Source organism: Salvia miltiorrhiza, chromosome 3, assembly GCF_028751815.1.
Source record: "Salvia miltiorrhiza cultivar Shanhuang (shh) chromosome 3, IMPLAD_Smil_shh, whole genome shotgun sequence".
NCBI classification, from domain to species: domain Eukaryota; kingdom Viridiplantae; phylum Streptophyta; class Magnoliopsida; order Lamiales; family Lamiaceae; genus Salvia; species Salvia miltiorrhiza.
In genome coordinates this window covers 58,163,204-58,185,066 of record NC_080389.1, presented here as the reverse complement: position 1 = coordinate 58,185,066, position 21,863 = coordinate 58,163,204, and the positions used below count along the sequence as shown (strand labels likewise).

The 21,863-nt window shown below is 36.8% G+C and overlaps 3 protein-coding genes and 1 pseudogene across 10 annotated transcripts; 2 read left to right on the top strand and 2 right to left on the bottom strand.

Annotated features, from left to right (window-relative positions):
* The first annotated feature begins 2,067 nt into the window (after window positions 1-2,067).
* LOC131014763 (dihydrolipoyllysine-residue acetyltransferase component 1 of pyruvate dehydrogenase complex, mitochondrial) lies at window positions 2,068-10,689 on the top strand. 2 transcript variants are annotated; one of them, XM_057942850.1, is made up of 23 exons: window positions 2,068-2,297; window positions 3,148-3,195; window positions 3,531-3,585; window positions 3,662-3,695; window positions 4,452-4,501; window positions 4,590-4,634; window positions 4,766-4,839; window positions 5,266-5,335; window positions 5,790-5,978; window positions 6,089-6,133; window positions 6,215-6,288; window positions 6,727-6,796; window positions 6,938-7,327; window positions 7,794-7,854; window positions 7,938-7,982; window positions 8,062-8,145; window positions 9,044-9,120; window positions 9,207-9,269; window positions 9,377-9,447; window positions 9,540-9,600; window positions 9,842-9,902; window positions 9,986-10,066; window positions 10,289-10,689. In XM_057942850.1, the coding sequence occupies exons 1-23, from the start codon at window positions 2,197-2,199 to the stop codon at window positions 10,345-10,347; spliced, it is 1,908 nt and encodes a 635-aa protein (XP_057798833.1). In that variant the 5' UTR covers window positions 2,068-2,196; the 3' UTR covers window positions 10,348-10,689. The 2 variants fall into 2 exon arrangements, with proteins under 2 accessions (XP_057798833.1, XP_057798834.1); XM_057942851.1 differs by lacking the exons at window positions 2,068-2,297; window positions 3,148-3,195; window positions 3,531-3,585 and having other exon boundaries at window positions 3,679-3,695; window positions 4,452-4,511.
* A 27-nt stretch (window positions 10,690-10,716) lies between these two features.
* LOC131014767 (uncharacterized) lies at window positions 10,717-12,563 on the bottom strand. The gene is made up of 4 exons (XM_057942856.1): window positions 12,375-12,563; window positions 12,185-12,304; window positions 11,278-11,508; window positions 10,717-11,188 (listed from the first exon to the last, which is right to left on the bottom strand). The coding sequence occupies exons 1-4, from the start codon at window positions 12,561-12,563 to the stop codon at window positions 10,838-10,840; spliced, it is 891 nt and encodes a 296-aa protein (XP_057798839.1). The 3' UTR covers window positions 10,717-10,837.
* A 273-nt stretch (window positions 12,564-12,836) lies between these two features.
* LOC131014765 (mRNA cap guanine-N7 methyltransferase 2) lies at window positions 12,837-18,264 on the top strand. Of its 7 annotated transcripts, none has more exons than XR_009098316.1 (13): window positions 12,837-12,970; window positions 13,095-13,173; window positions 13,345-13,439; window positions 13,586-13,657; window positions 13,749-13,858; window positions 14,197-14,319; window positions 14,413-14,505; window positions 14,881-14,949; window positions 15,523-15,611; window positions 15,707-15,804; window positions 16,470-16,551; window positions 17,733-17,787; window positions 17,926-18,016. XR_009098316.1 is itself a non-coding variant. In XM_057942852.1 (11 exons), exons 1-11 carry the CDS (start codon window positions 12,863-12,865, stop codon window positions 18,082-18,084), a joined length of 1,095 nt encoding a protein of 364 aa, XP_057798835.1. In that variant the 5' UTR covers window positions 12,837-12,862; the 3' UTR covers window positions 18,085-18,264. The 7 variants fall into 7 exon arrangements, 3 of the variants coding, with proteins under 3 accessions (XP_057798835.1, XP_057798836.1, XP_057798837.1); XR_009098314.1 differs by lacking the exon at window positions 17,926-18,016 and adding an exon at window positions 16,316-16,384 and having other exon boundaries at window positions 17,733-17,779; XR_009098315.1 differs by lacking the exon at window positions 17,733-17,787 and having other exon boundaries at window positions 17,926-17,992.
* Window positions 18,265-18,333: 69 nt separating this feature from the next.
* LOC131014764 (pyruvate kinase 1, cytosolic-like) lies at window positions 18,334-21,740 on the bottom strand (annotated as a pseudogene).
* Between the last annotated feature and the right edge of the window lie 123 nt (window positions 21,741-21,863).

Here is a 21,863-nt window from a genome sequence, read left to right as displayed (position 1 = left end):
ATATTTCATGTGTATTGCACGGGGTGCAATGATAGTTCATTTGCAGTAAAAGTGATGAATTTGGGGGGGGGGGGGGGGGGGCATGACCATCCAATAAAATGATGAATTCACTGTAGATCTTTATGATCTAAATGCAAAAAATGGTTCATAGTTTATATCTTAAAGTGACTTTTAATTTATTTTAGCCAATCTTTGGTTCATAGTTTATATCTATATAACTAATATATTTTAGAGATACAAAATTAACTATATTTTAATTAAAATAATAGAAAATTTATAACAAAAAAATACCAATATGATTTGGAGTAGACGAAATGAAGACAAACTAAAAAATAAAAAAAAAATTCTAAAATTAGTAAGTTATTTTTAGTAGAAAAAATATAACTTATTATTTATGAGAATAGTTTTCTTTTACATACAATAAGAATATTAGTAGAAAAATTAACGAATAAAATAAGAAGATTAGTGTTGACATAAAGATAAAGCGATTAGTAGAAAAGTTATTTATTGCTTGAGAAAGAAAACTATTCTTTTAGAATCTATAGATCAAATATAATTGGTATAAATATTTCAAAAAAAAAATAGAATTTTAATGGCATAATTGAAAATTTGAAATTATGTGAGAAATTATCATATTTCATGTTATAATGTAATTCATTATTCTTACATTATATATAATGGACAATGAATATATTTGAAGGAATCATTAATTACTATACTATAATATTTGTAGGTGTGAACTAATTACCATAAACAAAAAATATATATAAATCATCATAAATATACATATGTTATGTACTAATTATAAACCATCTATATTATATGAAATAAATCACAAAAAATAAGTACATTGATATGTACATACATATGTTATGTACTGTATTAGATTATATACATGTGTATACATATAACCGACTATTAATATGTGAATGAATTAGTCAATATTGACATATTTATGATATCAACTAATTATCATATTTAATGCTTTAATTAATTATTAATTACCAAATTTAAGATAGGACTAAATAGTGATTGGTATAGAAATTATTACACTCTAGTTTTTGGCGGGAAAAAAATTGTAAAATTGGATGAGCTTTTATATATATATATATATAGATAGATAGATAGATTAAATACATGAGAATATGGTGCGGAGTTTACGAACTCAATCAAATTATAAAAGAGTTTTGCAACTTGAATACCGTTTATCAGAGTTGTCAAACTATTGGTTAGATCCATTTTGAACCCACTAAATTGTCAGTCGTGATCCTAATTTTTCTGGGCCTAAAAGATTGTGGCCTAGTTCGATTCAAAATCAACTTACTGATTTTGATATCTCTACATGTAACATAGATTTAAAAAAACTTTATCAAACCTAAGGAAAATTCTAGGAGCATCTACAACAGGGCTTTGGAGTGGGCGCGCGAGCCCCATGTCGCTATCGGGTTGGGGATGCACACCGCGGCTCTTGTTCACGAGTTGGGTGGGTGCGGAGAAAAGAGAAGAAAGTGCCATGAGAGAACAGTCCAATAATAAACAAAAAAAATATAAAAAAAATGAGAAAAATCTAGAACAACGGGCTATGAGACGAGACTCACTGACGGAGGGGTCCACCAGCAAGCTCGAGAGCTTGGCTCATTGTGGATGCCCTAAGACCCAATAAAAAAAATATGAGAAAGTTCATAAATTTTATATTTTTAAATATGTTTTATGAGCCCTTTCAAAAAAAAAATGTTTTATGAGAGCTAAAACGAAATTGGGCTACACATGGCATCTTATATGATGTGTTAGGTCGTACATGTAAACAAAATGTTGCTTATTATAATAGGTCAAGTCCACTTTTGCTCAGGTTCATTTTATATATTATAGTGATATATTTTTCATATTATTAATTGAAATGATTGTGAAATTCACAAGTTAAATATTTTCAAAACAGGCCTCTTCAAATAAATGGGCTCAGAGGAGCCCGGTTTCCATAAAGAGAAACAACAGCCCAACTGCCCAACATATTGGACTTTTTGATATTAAGGGGAGTAATAAATAAATTAATATTAATATAATAATAATGAGAAAGCAAAAAAGAAAAAGAAGGTACAGCACGAATTCGTCTTCCTTGTTTGTGCGTACGTAGAAATTACTATATTTAATTACAGAAAGGGAAGTAGGAAAAAGGTGAATTTGCTGCGAATTTGATCTATGGCGCTGTCGAGGCTACGGCATCCGGTGATCTCGCGTGCTCCGTCTCTCATCAGAGCTCGCTTCCTCTCTCTCTCATCTGCTCATTCATTTCTCAATCGGTAACTCTTGTTTCTTCTCTATTCTTTTTGGCGCTGAATTTGGATGAACTTATTTTGGGTTGATTTGATAGTATCATGAATTTTTGATCTGATCGGAACCTGAAACAACGCCGTTTTGGAAAAGATTGAGTGGTTGGTGGTTCGGTCGGCATTGGAATTGGTCGATTGGTGAAATAGAATGTGGGAAGCAATACAATAGTTGCTCTGCTGCATTTGTCGTTGTTGTTGTAATGCCTTAGTATGCAATGAGGAACGCAATTATGTCGAAATAGCAGCTGGTTTCTGGCGTAGTGTAGGAGGGATGACACTGTTTTACAGTATTTTTGCGCCTGTACAATGACAAGCTAAATCGGGTTTTTGGTGTAATTGGGCTTTTATGCAATTTCGGAAACTAGGTTATGTTTTGTGCTTAACGTGGACTTTGGTCCCAGCCTACTTATGGTGTGGTCGTTTCACAAAGGATGATAGTTCTCCAAGCATGGACTGATGTCACAGTTTAGATCACTGCCAAATATTTCGAGAAAGGGCAAGTGGTTGAAGAGGAACAATGTCTTATTCAGAATCACAAGTAGCTCTTTAGTGGAGGTGCTTGCTTGCTGCTTATATACTAGCAAGCGCAGATATTAAAGGTTCTATTGTATGTGCTTCAGGTTCATATGGGTTTGGAATCTGTTGCCTGAATGCAATCACTGTGCTTTTCCCCAATGTTTCGTCATATACCACTTAAAGAGAACCTAGATGATTTGACAGAGTTCCTGGACCATTTCCACTATTCTTCATACAGAATTTTCTATTTATGTAACAATTTTGCTTTGTTTATCATCTTATTGTCAACATATTGGTGCTGCAGTTCAAGGGGGCTGGATTCAAGTCCTGAAGTTGCAGAGACGTTGTTAAGGTATGCATCCACAGTCTAATACTTTAGATCCATTCCCTTGTTTTGTCTTCCTCAGCGTCCACCTGCATTTTCATGTTTGTATTAAACATACTGGTATTTTGATTTTTGATATTTAATGTTTTTCTATGAATTCTGTCCTGGCATATCCTCCTTGTGTTTCTTAAATTGTTCCATTTCTGTGTTTCCTTATTCATTGCCTCAAATAAAAGAAGAAAAGAACTTGCTGAATGTTGTATCTGATATTATTCATGGTGTATTATTGGTCAAATTGAGTTAGCATGTAAATCCACTGTCTAATGTTTGCTTTTCCACAATCTCCTAATTAAATTTTGCAGGCCAACATCATTTCCATTAGTTAATGGCATTCATGGTGATTCTTCTAAGAAAAAGGTTGGTAGAGAAACTGTATTATTAATGTATCTTACCATCTGCACCTTTTCTAACTATACTTATGGGGTGTATACAGTTCAATATCGGTATCCGCTCCTTTTCGTCTGCTGGTACACCTCTTTTCACTTAACATGAACTTACTATTCAAAATTTTATCTGTCACTCTGGTCTGTCAACTTCATCAAGCTGGCTTGGTTAAACTGTTAATAATTAGTTTACATGGCTTCATCCTTCAAATAGTTTTGCCAAGCTTACTTTATGTGTCATCCCAGATATTAATGTATAACCTTTTATACTCAATCCTGAATATGTTACCTCGAAATTTGTATGTTGAATATTATCTTAGCAATGTCTAAGGCAAATAGTGATAGATATGATAATCAATGTTGCATATTTGCTTCTCTGTCTCCTTTTGTACATTTAATGTGGCCCCTTGTTTGGCTTAAGATGATTATTGTTAGTTGAGCTCACATATTGATCTTTGGCCTCCAGTATTTGAAGCCTCTGTAATAGTATTAATCTTTCACTAGATATTACCTGTGTATAACTTGGAAAAGGAGGAAGGATAGACAGCATCATCATGATGGATTGCATAAGAAGGAACTGCATGCTGCTGTGAGATAAATAACATTACATTTGTTTGCTTGCTTATGTTTCAAGAGAGTATAAAGCATTTTGGCAAAGGAATAGTAGGAGAGAAGTCTCTGAAATAACCAACAGCATGGCCTTCATGTTAGATTTTGCTAAAATCTACCACGTGCAATTGGTCAACCCTTCAAGTTGTAGTAGTCTGAAAAACTAGATGAGAACATATTGTATGCTCTATTTCACTTTCTACTTATCATCAAGTTTGAATATTATTTCAGAGATGCCTGAGCATACAGTGCTTCAAATGCCAGCTTTGTCACCTACAATGGTAACGAACTGTATGTAATATTCACCTTGACAAAAAAATGTTTTAGTTCTGTCACTGGCATCCTTATATGCTTTTCCTTTTTCTGTAGAGTCAAGGTAATATTGTGAAGTGGATGAAGAAAGAGGGAGATAAGGTCAGTTGCTATTATTATGTCGTTCAGAGAACTTCCTTGACACAGAACATTGTTTACTGCAAAAATAGAGATGAGATATCTAAGGTAGATGTAAGTTGATCTGACCTGTTTCCTTCTTCTGGATCCAATAGATTGAAGTGGGGGATGTGCTTTGTGAAATCGAGACAGACAAAGCCACTGTGGAGTTTGAATCTCTTGAAGAAGGGTAAATTCTGGAATTGAAGAATCTTCTGTTGCATAAATATATGCATGACTCAAAATATTAAGATCATTGTATTATCTCGTGATGAACAATTTTTTTCCGAATTGGCTACCCATCATTAATCCAATCACGTTCGTTCTGTTGTACGTCATTCATAACCATCTTATGAGTTAATTGGTTTATGTGCATGTGTTAGTTTCAAGTTTGTTTGCATATAATCATAGTGCTCCGTACTTTATGCAGTGGTTCAGTTATAATTTTCAGGATAGCCTCCCAGTTTCATGGGTTGGTTTGTAACTATCTTGGTTCAATTCTTGTCAGCATGTCCGTCAATTGTTGGGATGTATTTGTTATGAATTTAGTTTTCCTTGGATACTAGTACTTCACACTTCCTGAAAATGTTTCTTATTAAATATTATATGCTTGCAGGTTTCTGGCCAAGATACTGGTGCCTGAAGGTTCAAAGGATGTTCCTGTGGGACAGTCTATAGCTATTACAGTTATGTGATAGGCTTCTAAAAAATTCTCTCTTATCTGTTAATTCTTTTGTTAATCAGAATAGTACTGATGTTTTTTCAAATGCCAAATATATCATTGAATGTGTGCAATCTGTCTGAATACTGCCATTTGCATGCTGGAACTTAACTCAATGACAGTGTTGTCCATGGCTTAACTGGGACTATCTTGGGTTCTTTTCTTCTACTTTATTCAGAGCCATCTGTAAAGTTTAACCATAAAGCTAAATCCTTTTATCAATAACCTGTATTCATTTTTAGATATATGTTCTTTTGAGCTTACTGCCTAGCATGTTTGACAAAACTATTTTGGAAGCTTAGTCTTCCTGAATAAGACATCTGCTTTATTGGTTCTGTTTCTTAGGAGAGGGACCAAGTTTAATTGATGTTACTGGAATCATCTGTTATCACATGACTGATTTTAATCCGGTTGCCCAGGTTGAGGATCGAGATGATATAGGTAGCATTCCTGCAACTGTAAGTGGGACAGAAGCTGCAGATAAAACTTCCACTGAACCAGCAGCGAAACATGGAGACAACACACAGGAGTCGAGCTCTGTGAACATCAACACATCTGAACTTCCTCCTCACATTGTCCTTGAAATGCCAGCACTATCGCCTACCATGGTAAGAGCAGCTCTAGCTATCAAGCTGTACGTTATACTATCATTTTAAATCCTTTTTCAGTGCTGAAGAATGTTCTCTTCTTTAATTTTCTTTTTGTTTTTAATCCACAGAACCAGGGTAATATTGCAAAATGGATGAAAAAAGAAGGTGATAAGGTCAGAATTTTTTTCTTTCACCAACATAGATCTCATATATATACTGCTTTCTGGTGACATGTCTTTCTGTGCCTGTTGCAGATTGAGGTTGGTGATGTTATTTGTGAAATTGAAACAGACAAAGCAACGGTTGAATATGAATGTCTTGAAGAAGGGTAATAGAAATGTTTGACTGTATTGGTTGCATGCATAAAAGTTTAGTATCTTGAAACATTTCTGATGTTCCATGGAAACATCTGAAGGACCACATAGTTTTGGCAAAACTACTGTGGTGACCTCCTCAAACAATACACCAGAGAAAATTGAAGTCAATTATCTTTATTCTTCGTTGATGTTTTGGGTCTTACGTTGATGAGTGGGTTATTTACTGCTAAACATATACAAAACTTTGAGAGGTTCCTCTATCCTGCTGGGAGATTGTTATATGAAATTTATTGTCATTCTTATTGTGGTATGGACTCAGCAATGCTTTTAAGCCATCATAGTTTGGTCAAATGCTTGCTCTCATGTATTTGCATGGCAGTTGGTGTGATTACTACAATCTCTCTTCAACATTCTCTTAGTTATTTATCCATTTGGCTTGTTGGTTTCAGGTTTTTGGCAAAGATTTTGGCTCCAGAAGGATCAAGAGATGTGGCTGTGGGTCAGCCCATTGCTATAACTGTAAGTTCATAATGCTTAGACTTCCACCAAAATCTTTTTTGTCATTTTCTCTGACTAAAAGAAGAAGGTGTTTTTTCATATTGCTGCTGATGCTTTATTCACAAGTGATTATAGCTTATATGGGGATCTATGCCTTGCTAGGTTGAGGATAGTAATGACCTTGAAGCTGTAAGAACATCTGTAAGCACGGATGTGAAGACCAAAAACGAAAAGCCAGTTCAGAAAATTGCGAAGGATGTCAAAACTCAAAAGACAAATTTTAGTCGGATTAGTCCTGCTGCCAAGATGCTAATTTCTGAACATGGGTTAGATGCATCGTCAATAACATCATCTGGTCCCCGCGGTACTTTGTTGAAGGGGGACGTTTTGGCTGCAATAAAGTCTGGGAAAGTATCCAAAGTATCTGGACCTAAGGAGAAGACTTCATCACCTTCAGTTCATCCTCAGACTTCTTCCTCCCTACCAGCGGGATCAAAATCTGATGTACAGGATGTTGCTTATGAAGATCTGCCAAACAGTCAAATTCGCAAGGTGCTGAGCCTATCAATTTTAGTTGATTATACATGAGCATGAATGTTCAAGGATTTATGGTGTCATATGAGTTTCCTTCTCTGAATATAATTTATAGATTCTCAACTGCTTTGTGGGTGGAGTATAAGGTGGATAGAATTATGATGTTCTCTGAAACATAGAACATCCATGTGATAGATCCATGTAAAAGTTTCTAATATTCACAGGGGTAAATCTCACCCTGAAGCTGTCATGCTTGTGCTTGTTTTAAACACGTAACAGAAACTTCTCTGGAAATACTGCTGGTATCATCAGGTCTAGAAAGACAGATATCACATTTGATTATCCAGATATATGCCTTAACTTTTTTGTAGGATTTTTCCATAAGATGATAATTATTATCATGATTTTCTATGCACATTAAATTGTTTGTTATTGCTGTTACCCATCATTTGGTAATTATAAAGATTTCCTTGATTGTTTGTAGGTCATAGCAGCACGCTTATTGGAATCAAAACAATACACTCCTCATTTGTATCTATCGACAGGTATCGAATATTCATATATGTTTCTCCTTCAGCATTGCATTTTGTGATACAAGTGTGATCTTATTTTGAATGCCTTGTACCAGATGTTATACTGGATCCTCTTCTCTTATTCAGAAAGGAGCTTAAAGGTAGTGGTTTCAATTTCTGATGTACCTTGTTGTGAAGAGCATCATTGTGATTCCTGATCTCACTTTGTTTGCTTTGCAGCAAAATATGACGTCAAAGTCTCAGTAAATGATATCGTGATCAAAGCGGTTGCTATTGCATTGAGAAATGTTCCAGAAGCAAATGGTAAGAGGTTTTCCATTTATCACCTGCTTCTAGTTCAGGAAAATGGGTCAACTGAACATCAAAAGATGGTAAAATGGGTAGAAACACACACAAACACACACACAGCGGATGCCATTCTTGGGTATCCAAAGGTTGAATTTGTATTTCATTCTTTCTTGACTCAGCTTGTGGTCCTTTTGCACTTAAGGGTGCTTTCTCTTTCATGGAAAAGGGTGGAAAACATATATTTTCACCCATTTTCCACTCTTTTCACATGTTTTGTATGATGGAAAGCCTTCTCCGGGCAGCATGGAAAAAAATCTGGGCAGCTCAGCTCCTTTCCCTCCTTTTCACTCTAATTCATGATAATATTATCATGGGGTAGAGGCGTGATAATATTTTCCCATGTTTTCTTTCCTAGAGAACATGAGATAAAAAAGAAGTGTGGTGTGATAAAATTAGCCTACCTTTTCTTATCCCTCATTTTCTCATAACTAGCAGAAAGAACGTACTTTGTACGTGTAATTAATGTTATTTTAATTGATAATCTATTATTTAAAAAAATCTATTATTTCATTACTTTTTATTAGATAATTTATTGGATGGATATATTTATTTATAAGTCTTATCAGTAGCTATAGATATAAAGTATTCTTTATAGATTTGGGTGACAAATAAATGTATATCAAATATAATAATAAATACTATATAACAAGGGTAAAATAGGCAATCCACAAGTTGTGCTTTAGACTGCCTTATGCTCTTTTTCTATTAATATAGATAAATTTACAACCAAAAAGACACACCCTAACTGTATACATGAATTCATTGAATTAGTTGTTATATTTATAATGTTGCTTTTTCTCTTTCTTCTGAAACTAATCTATTACAGTTCGCTGATTATTAACTAACCATGCAGCTTATTGGGATGCCAGCAAAGGGGAAATGGTTTTATGCGATTCAGTTGACATATCTATTGCAGTTGCTACTGAGAAGGTATTCTTTGAGATATCATTTGGTGTTTCTTAACAGTTAACAACCCTTATCACATGCTTCTCACCATGACATCTTTCAATTATCAGGGATTGATGACTCCAATTGTAAGAAATGCGGATCAGAAGTCCATATCATCAATATCCTTAGAGGTGCAACCCTGGACATTGTTTTGTCTAAAACGTCTTGCCATTTGCTATGCTTTCATTTATTTTATTGAACAAAGTTTTTCCTTACTCAACTTCTTCCGTTTTCAAAGGTTAAAGAACTTGCTGAAAAGGCACGGGCAGGGAAGCTCAAGCCAAACGAGTTCCAAGGCGGCACTTTCAGGTGCTTTATTTTATACTTATTTGGTTGTGTGAATATAATGGATTAGTTGTTCCTTCTCCTAAACCACCATAAATGTCCCTTTTTCCATGCAGCATTTCGAACTTGGGGATGTTTCCTGTTGATAACTTTTGTGCAATTATAAACCCACCTCAGGTTCTCTCTCTCGTGCACTCTCTTTTTTCACACACCCTAACGTCTATCCTTCAATTGCAACAATATATGATTATATTAGCTCAGATGCCGGCCATGATCACTAAGAGGAAAATTTGCTAAACTTGGTGGTCGTGGCCCAAACTAACATTTATGTTATTGATTATAATTATACATAAATATATACTCTACTATGGATTTGCACTACGTATCGTGATAAAAATAAGCCATTTTCTTCATGAAGGCCGGTATTCTTGCTGTTGGCCGGGGCAATCAAGTTGTAGAACCAGCTATCGGAGATGATGGTAATACATAAATGCATACGGTTCAATGCAATATTCTGTCAGCTTTACACCACAATTCTGAACTTGAAAAGTTTTTGTTCCAGGGATTGAGAAGCCCGCTGTTGTTACAAAGATGAATTTAACACTGTCTGCTGACCATCGTGTCTTTGATGGCAAAGTTGGAGGTATGTAATGCCAAAAGATTTTAACCTCTATCGGTGACAAGATATATCTTGGTTGCATTCTCATCTGTAGATTAATCAGCTGGTCAACACTTTGATTCGAACCTCTTCTTTCTTCATCTTTCTTGCTGAACTAAAGATGAAAATCAGTAACAGCTGTACAGTTGGCAGTCCCTTTGCTATATTCTTTCCTGTATGTGATGTTGTAAACAATCTGTTTCTCAGGCGCTTTCGTGGCAGCACTACAATCCAACTTCAGTGATATCCGAAGGCTTCTTTTGTGAAGACATGGAAGTTATCTTCTCAGAAAAATATAACACAACTGAGCGGGAAACATCTTAGATCATAATCTGGAAAAGCTCGGGTGCTGATGTCTTCTGCTGGCGCAGTTCACGTTTTTTCCGGGATTTGCTTTTCGACAGATAAGAGCCATTTTTGGGGCAAATATTCGCATTAGTTTGTTCAAATATTTGGCATCGATTGCTTCTTAGTTTTTCTCATTTCAACTATAAAGATCTCTTGGAGAGAGTGTTACCTTCAAAAAACGAAAAGGTAAAGAATAATCGGATGGGAATACTTGTCAATTTTTTCTGCCAATAAAATGGTAACTCCCTTGTTTCTATTTATAGCATTTTGTTGTAACAAGATAATCGTCATCGTAGAACCCTATATATCATTGCAACTTAAATTGAGCATAAAGGTCCAATTGATCATTACAAGAGACTAAAACAGAGATTAATCAAAATTCTTTGTCAAGAGAGAGAGAGAGAGGAACTAGTCTTTGACAGCAAGAGGTTGGTACCATTGAGGTCCAAATCCAGCAGCTTTTCTTGCTACCTCATTGAAAGGCGGCTTGAGTGGCCCTCTGAAGAAAGCCCTCACTATTTCGTGGAACTTAGGGATCACTTCAGCATTGACACGCCCGTCGTCTTCAGCTTCCTCTACTGCGACATCTTTGTCTTTCGATCCTTTGCGGAGAATCAGAAACTTGAACCACTTCACTCCAGCTGCACAGTGAGTTATCTCTTCTGGATAGACCACTGTCTCCAGCAATTCGGCTGTCTTGTCGTCGCCTCCTTTGCGGAAACGTGATATCGTTGTGGGCACAACGTCCAGCCCTCTAGCCTAAACCAACGCCAACAACGTGTTAATATCAACTCTTGTAACCATCCACATTCGATCTTCAAACTCTGAGAAATTATGGATATATATACCTCGTGAACACAATGCTCGATTGCTAAACGTGCTAACAGATCGTTGGAAGTAGCGGCGGCTGAATCCCAGAGACCGTCATGAGCAGGCAATGCTCCATAGAAAGATCCCAGTTCCTTCAATCTTTCTGCAAGCAGGGTGAAGTGCCGACCTTCATCTTGTGCCACTTTCACAAAATCTGTGAAAAAATCTCTTGGCATTGCCTCTTGCTTACCAAATCGAGCAATTATGTCCTGTACAAAACATATTCAAGAGAGACTGTATTAACACCACACTGCAACAGACGATAAAATCAAATGGTGGAAGCAATTTTCTTGAATTTAAGTTCTAAGGTTCAACAGAAAGCAAAAGAAACAAGCAGTTCCTAAGTTTACATCAACGTAAGGCCAACAGTTTCTCTATGATACACCGAGTTAACGCTAAGTAGAAAGGCGAATTAAGGTTGAAAGTAATCACTTTTGTGCTTGGAATACCTTCTATTTATGCATTACCACTACAGTCGAATGGATGTATATTTCAACGCAATCAAAAGGTAGAGTATGAGTATTATTGAGAAAGCAAAATGAAATACACAGTTGTAAGTTTACATCAAAATAAGGCTCAACAGTTCCTCTATGACACACATACAAGTCTGATCATAGTCAAAAGGTAAGCAGAAAGGCGAATTAAGGTAGAAAGTAATCCCTTTCATGCTTGCAAAGTTGCAATACCTTCCATTTTGTCAAAATTCATCCATCTTCAAGACTTCATTTTTCTCACACCACATCAATTTTAAGATTTCAAACATAACTACATCCAATCGAGTCCCACAAAAAGGCATGATCATTCTAATCTAGTTATTCGACTTCACACGAAAAATGCAAGCAATCTCGACGAGCAATAAAGCAAAGGAAAGAAAGAAACTAGTACCCAAGATAAGTCAATAGCCCAGCTCTCAGTATGCACAAGACTATGCACAAGGGCCTGCCTACTCTGCAGGCTCCCCGCCTTTCCCAGCTTCGGCATCTCACTAGGCGAAACCAGCTTCACCTGCACGCAAACCACACCCAATTCAACCAAAAACACTCGTTGGGGCATTTCGTCGAACAGCTTTTCTCACATTTGAGCCTCGGGAAGGGCGATCGGGTACTTGGATGTCCTTGGAAGCATCGTAGGCGACTTTGATATCTCCTTTGAGCCATTTGTTGGCGATTTCATCGCCGAGTCGAGCTTTCTCAAAAGGATCCGCCGTGTTCAGCACTCTCAGCGCTGCCTCCACCAGAGTCGCCTCCGCAACTCCGCCGCCCATTTCTGTATCTTTTTTCTTTTCTTCGGGATTGGAATGTGGTCGAGATGAAGGAGAAGGATTGGAGAATCAAGCAAGACTGAATGTTTATATAAGCTTCGTATAAACGATCATTTTTTTTTTGATTATGTAATTCGTATTTTTCCCATTAAGTCTTAGTATTTGTGCTTTCCTCCTATATAGGAGTATTAAATTCCATTTTTATCCAAGGACTTTTGCTCTTTATTTTATGGGGTTAATATATCACTACTGATTTTTCCCTCCGCTATCTCTCTCTCTCTCTTGAGATTTCAGAAATTCCGATGCTGAGTTCATTCCCTCCTCCGCGGCCCACCGAGTCAATCCACCACCGTCTAATCCACTTCGTCAAAGCTGCTCTCATCAACATCTTCGTCTCCCCTTACGCTACCGTATCCATTTCTTCCTCATCTATTTTTACCATAATACTCCTTCCAACTCATATCATTTTTGCGTATGGTTTATTTTCCCACTCCTCTATCTCACTGTTCGTCATTATTGATGGTTTTTGTGCAGGTGTGTGATTTGTACTGTGGTAAAGTACCTGATGAGGAGAAGTTGGATGAAGCTCAGATTGGTCACTACATTGGCATTGGTAATTCCATTATCTTTCTTCCTATTTGGGTTTTGATGACTTTATATATTTCTGTCAGTAGAAGTTTTGTGTTGGGCTTCTGTCAATTTCATATTCTTTTAGGCTTTCTGTAGACTAAAGGTGTTAACTGAGGATGATTTATGTGTTGGATTTGGAATTTCATTTATGCAGATGTTGCCACATCTGGGGTGAATGAAGTAAGGGAAGCATGGGAGAGCCGACGGAAGGCTTACACTTCTGAGTTCCTTGAGTTTGATCCTTGCATTGTGAGCTGTTTAAATCCCTCTGTACATTGATGTTGTTGCTACTTTCATTGGGTCGGAGTATATTTTTTTCCTTTTCTTTTTCGTTATTTGTTCGATATAAGAAAAATGAGATGGTGTTTTGTTTGACAAATGCTTACCTTTTGCAGGAAGATGTGGACTTGCATTGGAAAGACAAGGAAAACAAGGCTGATATTGTTTTCTGCATGGAACATTTGCCGGTAGGAGATTTTTCAATTGGTGTCTCTCCCAATCTTTTTGTCCTAAAAGAGACAGTGTTGGATATCTAATCTTATACCTGCGTGCTGGCAGTTATGTGTTGAGACTGAGGAGAAAGTGAGGAGATTATTGCACAATGTCTCATCTTTGCTGAAGCCGGGAGGTTATTTTCTTGGTATTACTCCCGACTCATCTACTATATGGTATGGGACTAAATTCGGAAGGCTTTGTAGTGTTAATATGGATTCTTCCTACCAGCATATTCTTTACTACCTTCACCATATATGATTAAAGTATTTTTCCCACGGCTCTTGGAATTTTTGTGCATAGTTATTTTACCAGTATTGCTGTATTGGCAGTATTTCATAAAACATTCCTCTGTCCTGCGCTTCAATATGAGATCATATACTGTGCTCTGCTGGGATGCTGTTCATCATGGTTTATCCACTGTTTATGCAAGCTTGTTCCACTGGAGACTAGTCTAAGGTTTTGCGAAGCTGTGTATGATTTCCTAATCTGAATTCCAGATTTTGATTTGTAGGGCTAAGTACCAGAAAAATGTGGAAGCATACCACAATAAAGGCGTTGGACTGAAGCCCAACATATTTCCAAACTGCATTCGGTCTGAGAGCTACATGATTACTTTTGAAGTCGAGGAAGAGAAGTATGTGAACTACAGGGATCTTGGCTTATGTTTCTTTCCGTATTTTCTCTTGATGTTTGAGCTCCTAATGATTTTAATATGAATAATTTCAAGGTTCCCTTTTTTTGGAAAGAAGTACCAGCTGAAATTTTCCGGTGACATGTCTGCCGAAACTCAGTGCCTAGTCCATTTCCCAAGCCTGATCAGGTTGATATTTTCTTCTCTTGTGCATTGTGGTATCATGTATATGATGGTTATCATTTGATCCTTCTCAGTGTTCTTTTTGTTGACACCTTTAGAGTTTACGCAGTCTAACTATGCATTTAGCTCTTCCATGCTTGCTGGTTTTGAGATTCAGAGATGTGTAAAGCAGGCTAGATTCATGACAATCTATAATTTCCCTGTGCACAGTTTAAATATCTAATAATGTATTTTCACAACAAGCAAGTTGGTCTAAGTAATTTAATGTTTCAAGCTGCCAAGGGCATGTGAAATATTTGCAGCCCAATTAATCTCTGCAATGTTTTTTGTTTTTCCATCATATTTAGACATCTTTTATCAGATTGATCTTTTTGCTCTTAGGTTGGCTAGAGATGCTGGTCTTGAGTATGTTGAGATACAAAATCTGACTGAATTTTATGACGACTACAGGTGAATTTCTCTTCAACTTCAAGTTTGAAATGTTATGTTCTACGGTTGTTATTTGTCTTGTGTATTTACTTAATTTATGTGCTTTCACAAGTTTTCACTGACTAAATCGTCAGTGTTTTCTTCAAGTGGTCAGTAACATGTACCAAATTTCATTCAGTGAATGTAAAAGTTAATATGTTATACATCAACCATCACATGCATAGAAACTGACCTTGTTGGGCCTTATCAAATATTTTCATGTGTATCAGACTATCAGTGATGTAGTGCTACAATCTTGCTCTGATGATATTTATATTTGACAATAGCAGATACTGCATTATCTATACTCTGGCATATATGCTCAGTAGACGATTCGAAGTTCTATTCTACTGAAAAGATTGAGAAGTCATTTTTCTTGTGGTTCAATTCTTGTATTTCTTTTACTTTCTCCCACATGCATATAAACTTTTAACGAGCTATACTGTGTTGTTTAATATTCAAACCTGCTTATATTTCCGTTTTGGAAACTTATAAGTTCATGCTTCTGGTTTATTGTCATATAGAATGCTCACAAGTTTTTAATTGTCTTTAAAGAGCACAATTAACAGGAATGCTCATGGATGCTGGCCATAATATTGTGGATCAAAGAGGACGGCTTCTTCAGAGATCATATGATGTCTTAGGTGATTTATCCCTTCATTTTACTCAGTATTGAATTGGAGTTTTGTATTTGTATATTTCAATAGTCTGGATACTTATGTTAGTTTATATACTGCAGGTCTGTACACCACATTCATCTTTCGGAAGCCAGATCCAGATATTGCTCCTCCTCTCATGACCCCATTACTGGACGATGGGAGCCACAATCACGATGAGGCAAGTCTTGCAGCATTAAGAATGCTGTGTTAATACTGGAACTTTATTGTTTAACATCTATAAGTTCTATAATAATCCAACGACCAAGTAGCTAGTCGATGTAGTTTATCATAAAAAAAACTAATCGTATTTTCTCTGCTAATTGCTTCTCTGGTAGGAAAGGTTTTATCCATGATGGTTCTTCTTCCCTTTGTTGTTTGACCTTTTAGTTTTCTAATATTACTTCCTGTTCTTCAAAGAACATTAGAAAAAAGTTATCAAGTTGACGTACAACCAAGGAAAACCCTTAGCAAGAAGAAATACAAACTTTAACCTTCATTTTGCAAAGAAATATTTAGCAAACTAAAATATGATACTTAAATATTATGTTTGTTCATGTTTATGTATGCATTTGTCTTGTATCATACTTGGGTATTTTATATGTTCATGTATATATGTGTGTGTGTATATATATTTGTATAACCAACAAAAATCATGCTCAATTTAATCCTCCTCTTTTCCTAAAGTGAAGGGATGGTTTTTGGGAGATGATATGAAGTAAAATTTTGCCGAGCAAGAGACCTAGGACAAGAGACACCTAGTATGATGAAAGATCTTTCAGATATGTATCTTTACACCACTTGTTATAGGGTCTAATGAAGGTACATTTTTATCAAACCTCACAGGTGGTACAATATTTTTAAGGGTCATGAGGGGCCCCAACAGATCGAGGAGACTCGGATCTGACATTATGGTCACTCCTTTCGAGTATGTCTAAAGATCTTTTAAGCTTATAGTACTCCTGTTGCTTATATGAATTAGCTCCTTCAACTTATTATTGTATTGAAGACTTCAAACAAGATGAAGAAAAATGTCTAGGAATAGGGATATACCAAAAGGACCAGCTGAAGGAATTTATATTATCAGGAGGAATAGTAAACAAATGAATGTGATCAAAAATCAAAATATGAACAATGGGAAAATTTTGAAAAAACTTCAGAAAACAAATCAATTTCATATCACGAGATATTACAGTTGCAATCATAATGATGATGAAGTATTGGTCAGGATCTACTGAATAAAGAATATAATATATTGAAGCAACAATGTTAAAATCTCAAGAATTAAGAAGTCATATTATTTTGATGATTGGCAATAGAAAGTAACTTCTAATATGAAGATCAAACTAGCATGGGAATTATGTTTAGCTGAACAGTACTCAAAAAGCATCCAAGCTTTTTCCATTTCAGTTTTTGGTTAGACATCAGTTTTTCGTGTATAGAGTGCCTGGGTTATTATATATCTAAGCCATAAAAAAACTTAAACATCGGGTGCTTTGAGTGTTGTGAACTTGTGATACAAAGAACCTTCTTGTTCCTAACCACTTGGCCAGGATTAAGAAAATGTCAGTAACCAAGAAACAGATTGTGCCTTCTATATATTCTAAATTGAAAGAAAGTTGTTGCAGTTGTAGTTTTAAGGCAACATGCACAGAATCTCTCTCTATGGTTCTCATGATATTGGGTGAAATTTTGGGAATGGAAACAAACCTCTAAAATTCTTGGAAGAGTGAATGCAGAACCTGCTATTGGTTTTTAGTGAATATTAGACCTGGCATTATCAAAAATCACATGGTATCTTTCTATCCATTAGTAAATGAATTGGGGAAGATATTATAAATGATCATGCAGTGAAAGCTGTATTGATGCTTTCATATAACATTCATGGCAAACCCAATCCTCAAAATTATATATTTGTTTTACTCGTGTCAGCTATATTTGGACTCTTTCATGTTTGACTATGTTATCTTCACTTCGCATCATGCAGCAAATGTTTTGGCATACAATGAATATTTTCCTGATATTCTATGTTTTTGACTGCATGTTTACATTCTCTTTGGGATATCTACCATGTTTGCATGCTGTTGTTTCCACTTTGCATCGTGGTAGAGTGGGAGTGAGGATCATGCCATGCTAGCAGAATGTAGGATTAGTTGCTTACAAGGTTTCATCCTCATCATTTTTGTAAAATTCTTTGTTGCATGTTAGAACTTTGACATCTTTAACTGATTTGATGTCACGGTTTGCAAATCATACTGATCATGGGATCATCTACTAATATGATGTTCGATGATTATGTCAGGCTCCTCTCACGGCACAGAGAGAATGGCAGGTAGTTGGCTGGAGAGATGAAGAAAAGAGCGTTCCACCTGATTCGAGTTCAGGACTGGGTAAGATAACCGAGCAAAAAGGCATACTAGGTCCCGGTCCAGCAGAACTGCGATTTCCAGAAGCTCTTTGAAGAAGCAACAGTTTTGTACACAGTCTTTGTAAAATCCAGCAGTTGGAACATAAAATTTTATGAATGATACTAACATTTTATCGATAGCAGGTATGTACATAATTACTAGTGTTGTACTAGGCAAACCTTATTTAAATGGTCTCTTGATTATAATGAATTCTTAGGAATCTCTTCTTCTTCTTCCTCATTTATTCTTCTCTACCTATAAACTCGATGAAAATAAGGTGGGAAACATGGTCTCATTGTAGATTTTCTTGGTAACAATTGGCATTTCAATTAATCAAGAGGGAGAATGAATGCTGGTGAAAATTTGGGTTATCTTCATCTTATTACAGATTAGGACAGAATGTGGAAAAATCCCAAATCCCTCTACATAAAAGTCCCAGTTTATTCAGATGAACAAGCAACGGTTATATAAGGTGAATCTATTGGTCTTGATCAAGCTCAATGATCTTGACAACAGAAGCATCACCAATTTTCTGGAAGACGACGACGCGGTCGTGGGATTGTATAAGGCCAGAGGCCTTGCCGTGATCTAGAGCAACCTTTAGGATCGACTCGCCTGTTGCACTTGTCGACTCCGCCTGCAGCAATGGAGATCATGAGAGAGAGAGAGAGAGAGAGAGAGAGAGAGAGAGAGAGAGAGAGAGAGAGAGAGAGAGAGAGAGAGAGAGTAAATGCTACTATTATCATTATTACCGGATGTCTGGGATCTGCAAGCATGGGGAAGAGGCCTCTGACTATCAAAGATTGCCTTGCCTGCCAAGAGAAATTATGCAAATGGTTTAAATTAATCTCTTTGTTGTGCATTCCAAATACACATGATTTTTTGACCATTTAATCTTCAAATGTAAGTAACTGCTCCCATAATAATAAGCTTGAAACAGATAATGACAGATGCAATACAGCATGACTTGAACACCAAAAAATACCTCAAAAGCTCCAGTAAAGGTCCAACGAAGCTGATTCGTCTTCACACGTGGAACGACAACAGATATCACAGGCATTGTAGGCCTGTACTTAGCTATCAACCTGCATCATCATGCCTCATCAGAAAGAGAGAGAGAGAGAGAGAGGGGGGGGGGGGATAGAGACCTAGCAGCTCTTCCTGATGAAGTGAAACAGATGATGACTGATGCCTTGACCTTGATGGCAGCTCGGACCTAAAAACATTTTATGAATTTTAATCATTCCATATATAGGAGACAAAATAGAGAAATGTATATAGATAGAAATGGAAAAGAATGAGAGCAACATACAGCAGATGAGGCAATTGATTCAAGGTGACTCATTGGTTCCCCAACAAACTTCACTGTCTTCTTGAAGTAGAGATTCTGATTGTAAACCTTTTCTGCCTGCAAACAACATATAATCGAATAATCTTGTCTCGTCTCGTGTCTGAAAAACAGTTGGTTTTTACATGATGAACTAACCTCAGCACAAATCTTACGAACAACGGATATAGTCTCTACAGGGTAAAGCCCCCTCACTGTTTCTGCTCCTAGCAGGATTGCATCACTGCCTGCAAACAAATCATCCTAAAACACAACGAGCAATGCAGAATCATCGATGTAGCAAGTCAGATTATAGCTAAGATACCGTCTAAAACAGCATTGGCGACATCAGTTGCCTCTGCACGAGTAGGCCTCAAGTTGTCAGCCATACTGTCCACGACACGAGTCACCACTGCCGGCTTCCCTGCCATGTTGCACTTGTGAACAGCTTCCTTCTGGAACAAAAACACCTGAATGCAATACAAATAGTTGATGTTAGAGCAATCCTGGACAGCGTTTCGTATCAAGATCCTGAGAAACGTACCTTCTCTGGTGGGAGATCGATCCCAAGATTCCCACGAGAGAGGATGATTCCATCAGCTTCTTCTAGGATCTCGTCAAAATGAGTCATTCCCTCCACATTGTCGATCTTTGCAAAGATCAGAGTCTGGTTGAGGTCACCCAACGTAGAAAGAAACTCGCGTGCCTGAAACCACCATCATTAAGAATCGAGCCACATTAACTCAACACCAGCCAGATGGTACCTATACTTACAAGCCTGATGTCCTCAGCACGCCTCGTGTATGACAGTGAAAGGAAGTCAATGTTGTTGCGAACTCCCCACGTTCTTATCACCTATTCTTACCACAAACCAACACAAGTTTCTTCACAATAAGGAATGATTCGAGTGCTGTTGAAAGGTCAAAAACAAATACCTCCTTATCTTTATCAGTCAGAGTAGGAAGCTCGATGCGAATCTGAGATGCATGGAGAGTGTACAATGATCCAGCCAAGGTGGCAGAATTCTTGATCAAACAAACCACATCCTTCCCTTTCACCTCTGTGACCTGAATCATTAATTCCAACCAAACTATACTTGTTTAATTACATAGCTAGAGAGAGAGAGAGAGAGAGAGAGAGTCTGTTGGTAACATGTTAATAAGCTCACTTTCATGTCAGCAGCATACCTCAAGCCACACTGAGGTTGTTTCACTTCCAGTAAACAGATATTCACCGATAAATATAGTATCCCCCGTCTTCACCGCCTGCAAAAAATAATAAGCTCACTTTTATGTTGATCTTGAAAATCATCAGAAACTCTCAAGTGATAGAGTTAAATTAATGGGTCGAATGCAGCAACACCCCTCAAAAAATAATTACCTCGGATAAGCCTGTGAAATTGATGGGAAGCAAATTGGGAGTAGCTTCCTTGTCTTGATCAGGCGTTAGAACGACTGTGGAATCTTCCTCGAGGGAGATAGGATGCTCAGTCTTGTCACAACTTGCAGCTCCGGGCCCACGGTGTCGAGCATGAGCTGATGAAGAATCAACAGAAAAGTAACCAGATTTTGCTCCTCTTTCACAAAATAAGTGCAAGAAAGCTTACAGCACAGAGCTTTTTGGTGCTCTTGATAGCCATTCTCAAATTCTCCAATGACTCTTGGTGAAATTCAGCATCACCCCACGAAAAATCAAAGCGAGCAACTATTGCAAATAAATATACAAAAGTTCAACATAACCTTATTTGTTTCCCAATCAAGCAATATGTTGCCGTTGATAATCATGATTCCACTCAATATATATTGTTTTATTTAGATTTATGAGAGATCTCTTCGTTTGCAAAGTGGCATTCATGTCTAGATATTAGCTACATATATACTCCATCTGTGGTCTATGAATCATGGTATAAAAAAGTCAAAGAAAATAGCATACATTTAGAATCTCAATCTAAGTAGTCCTGAAGCAAGAAAACAAAAATACTAGTAATAAATAAAAAGTGGTTGAATGGAAATTGACCAGACATCCCAGCTTGCAGGCAGCCGGAGATGGCCTCCACCGATCTTGATTTGGGGCCCAGCGTTCCAACTATCTTTGTCAAGGCTGGAAAGAAATTCTGCAACAAACACATCACAAACAGAGAGAGAGAGAGAGAGAGGAAGTGATTAGAATCACATGAATTACATACAGGTTTGCTGGGCTCAAGAATGGAGGCCATTCTGATGGGCTCTTCAAGAAGCAAGTGATTGGAAACCATATCTCTGAGTGATGATGAAGATCAAGAACACACAGTGGAGGGTGTGGATGAGAGAAGGCAAGCTTTTTGGAGATCTAATGTGGGAGCTAGCTAGGAGAAGACACTTTAACTCAAAACCACTTATTACCAGCAATAAATATATATATATATATATATATATATATATATATATATATTTTTTTTTAAAAGGAAAGATTCTGTTTGGAGTTGAGGGATTAGTTCTTACAGACAGTTGGCAAATGATTTAGCAC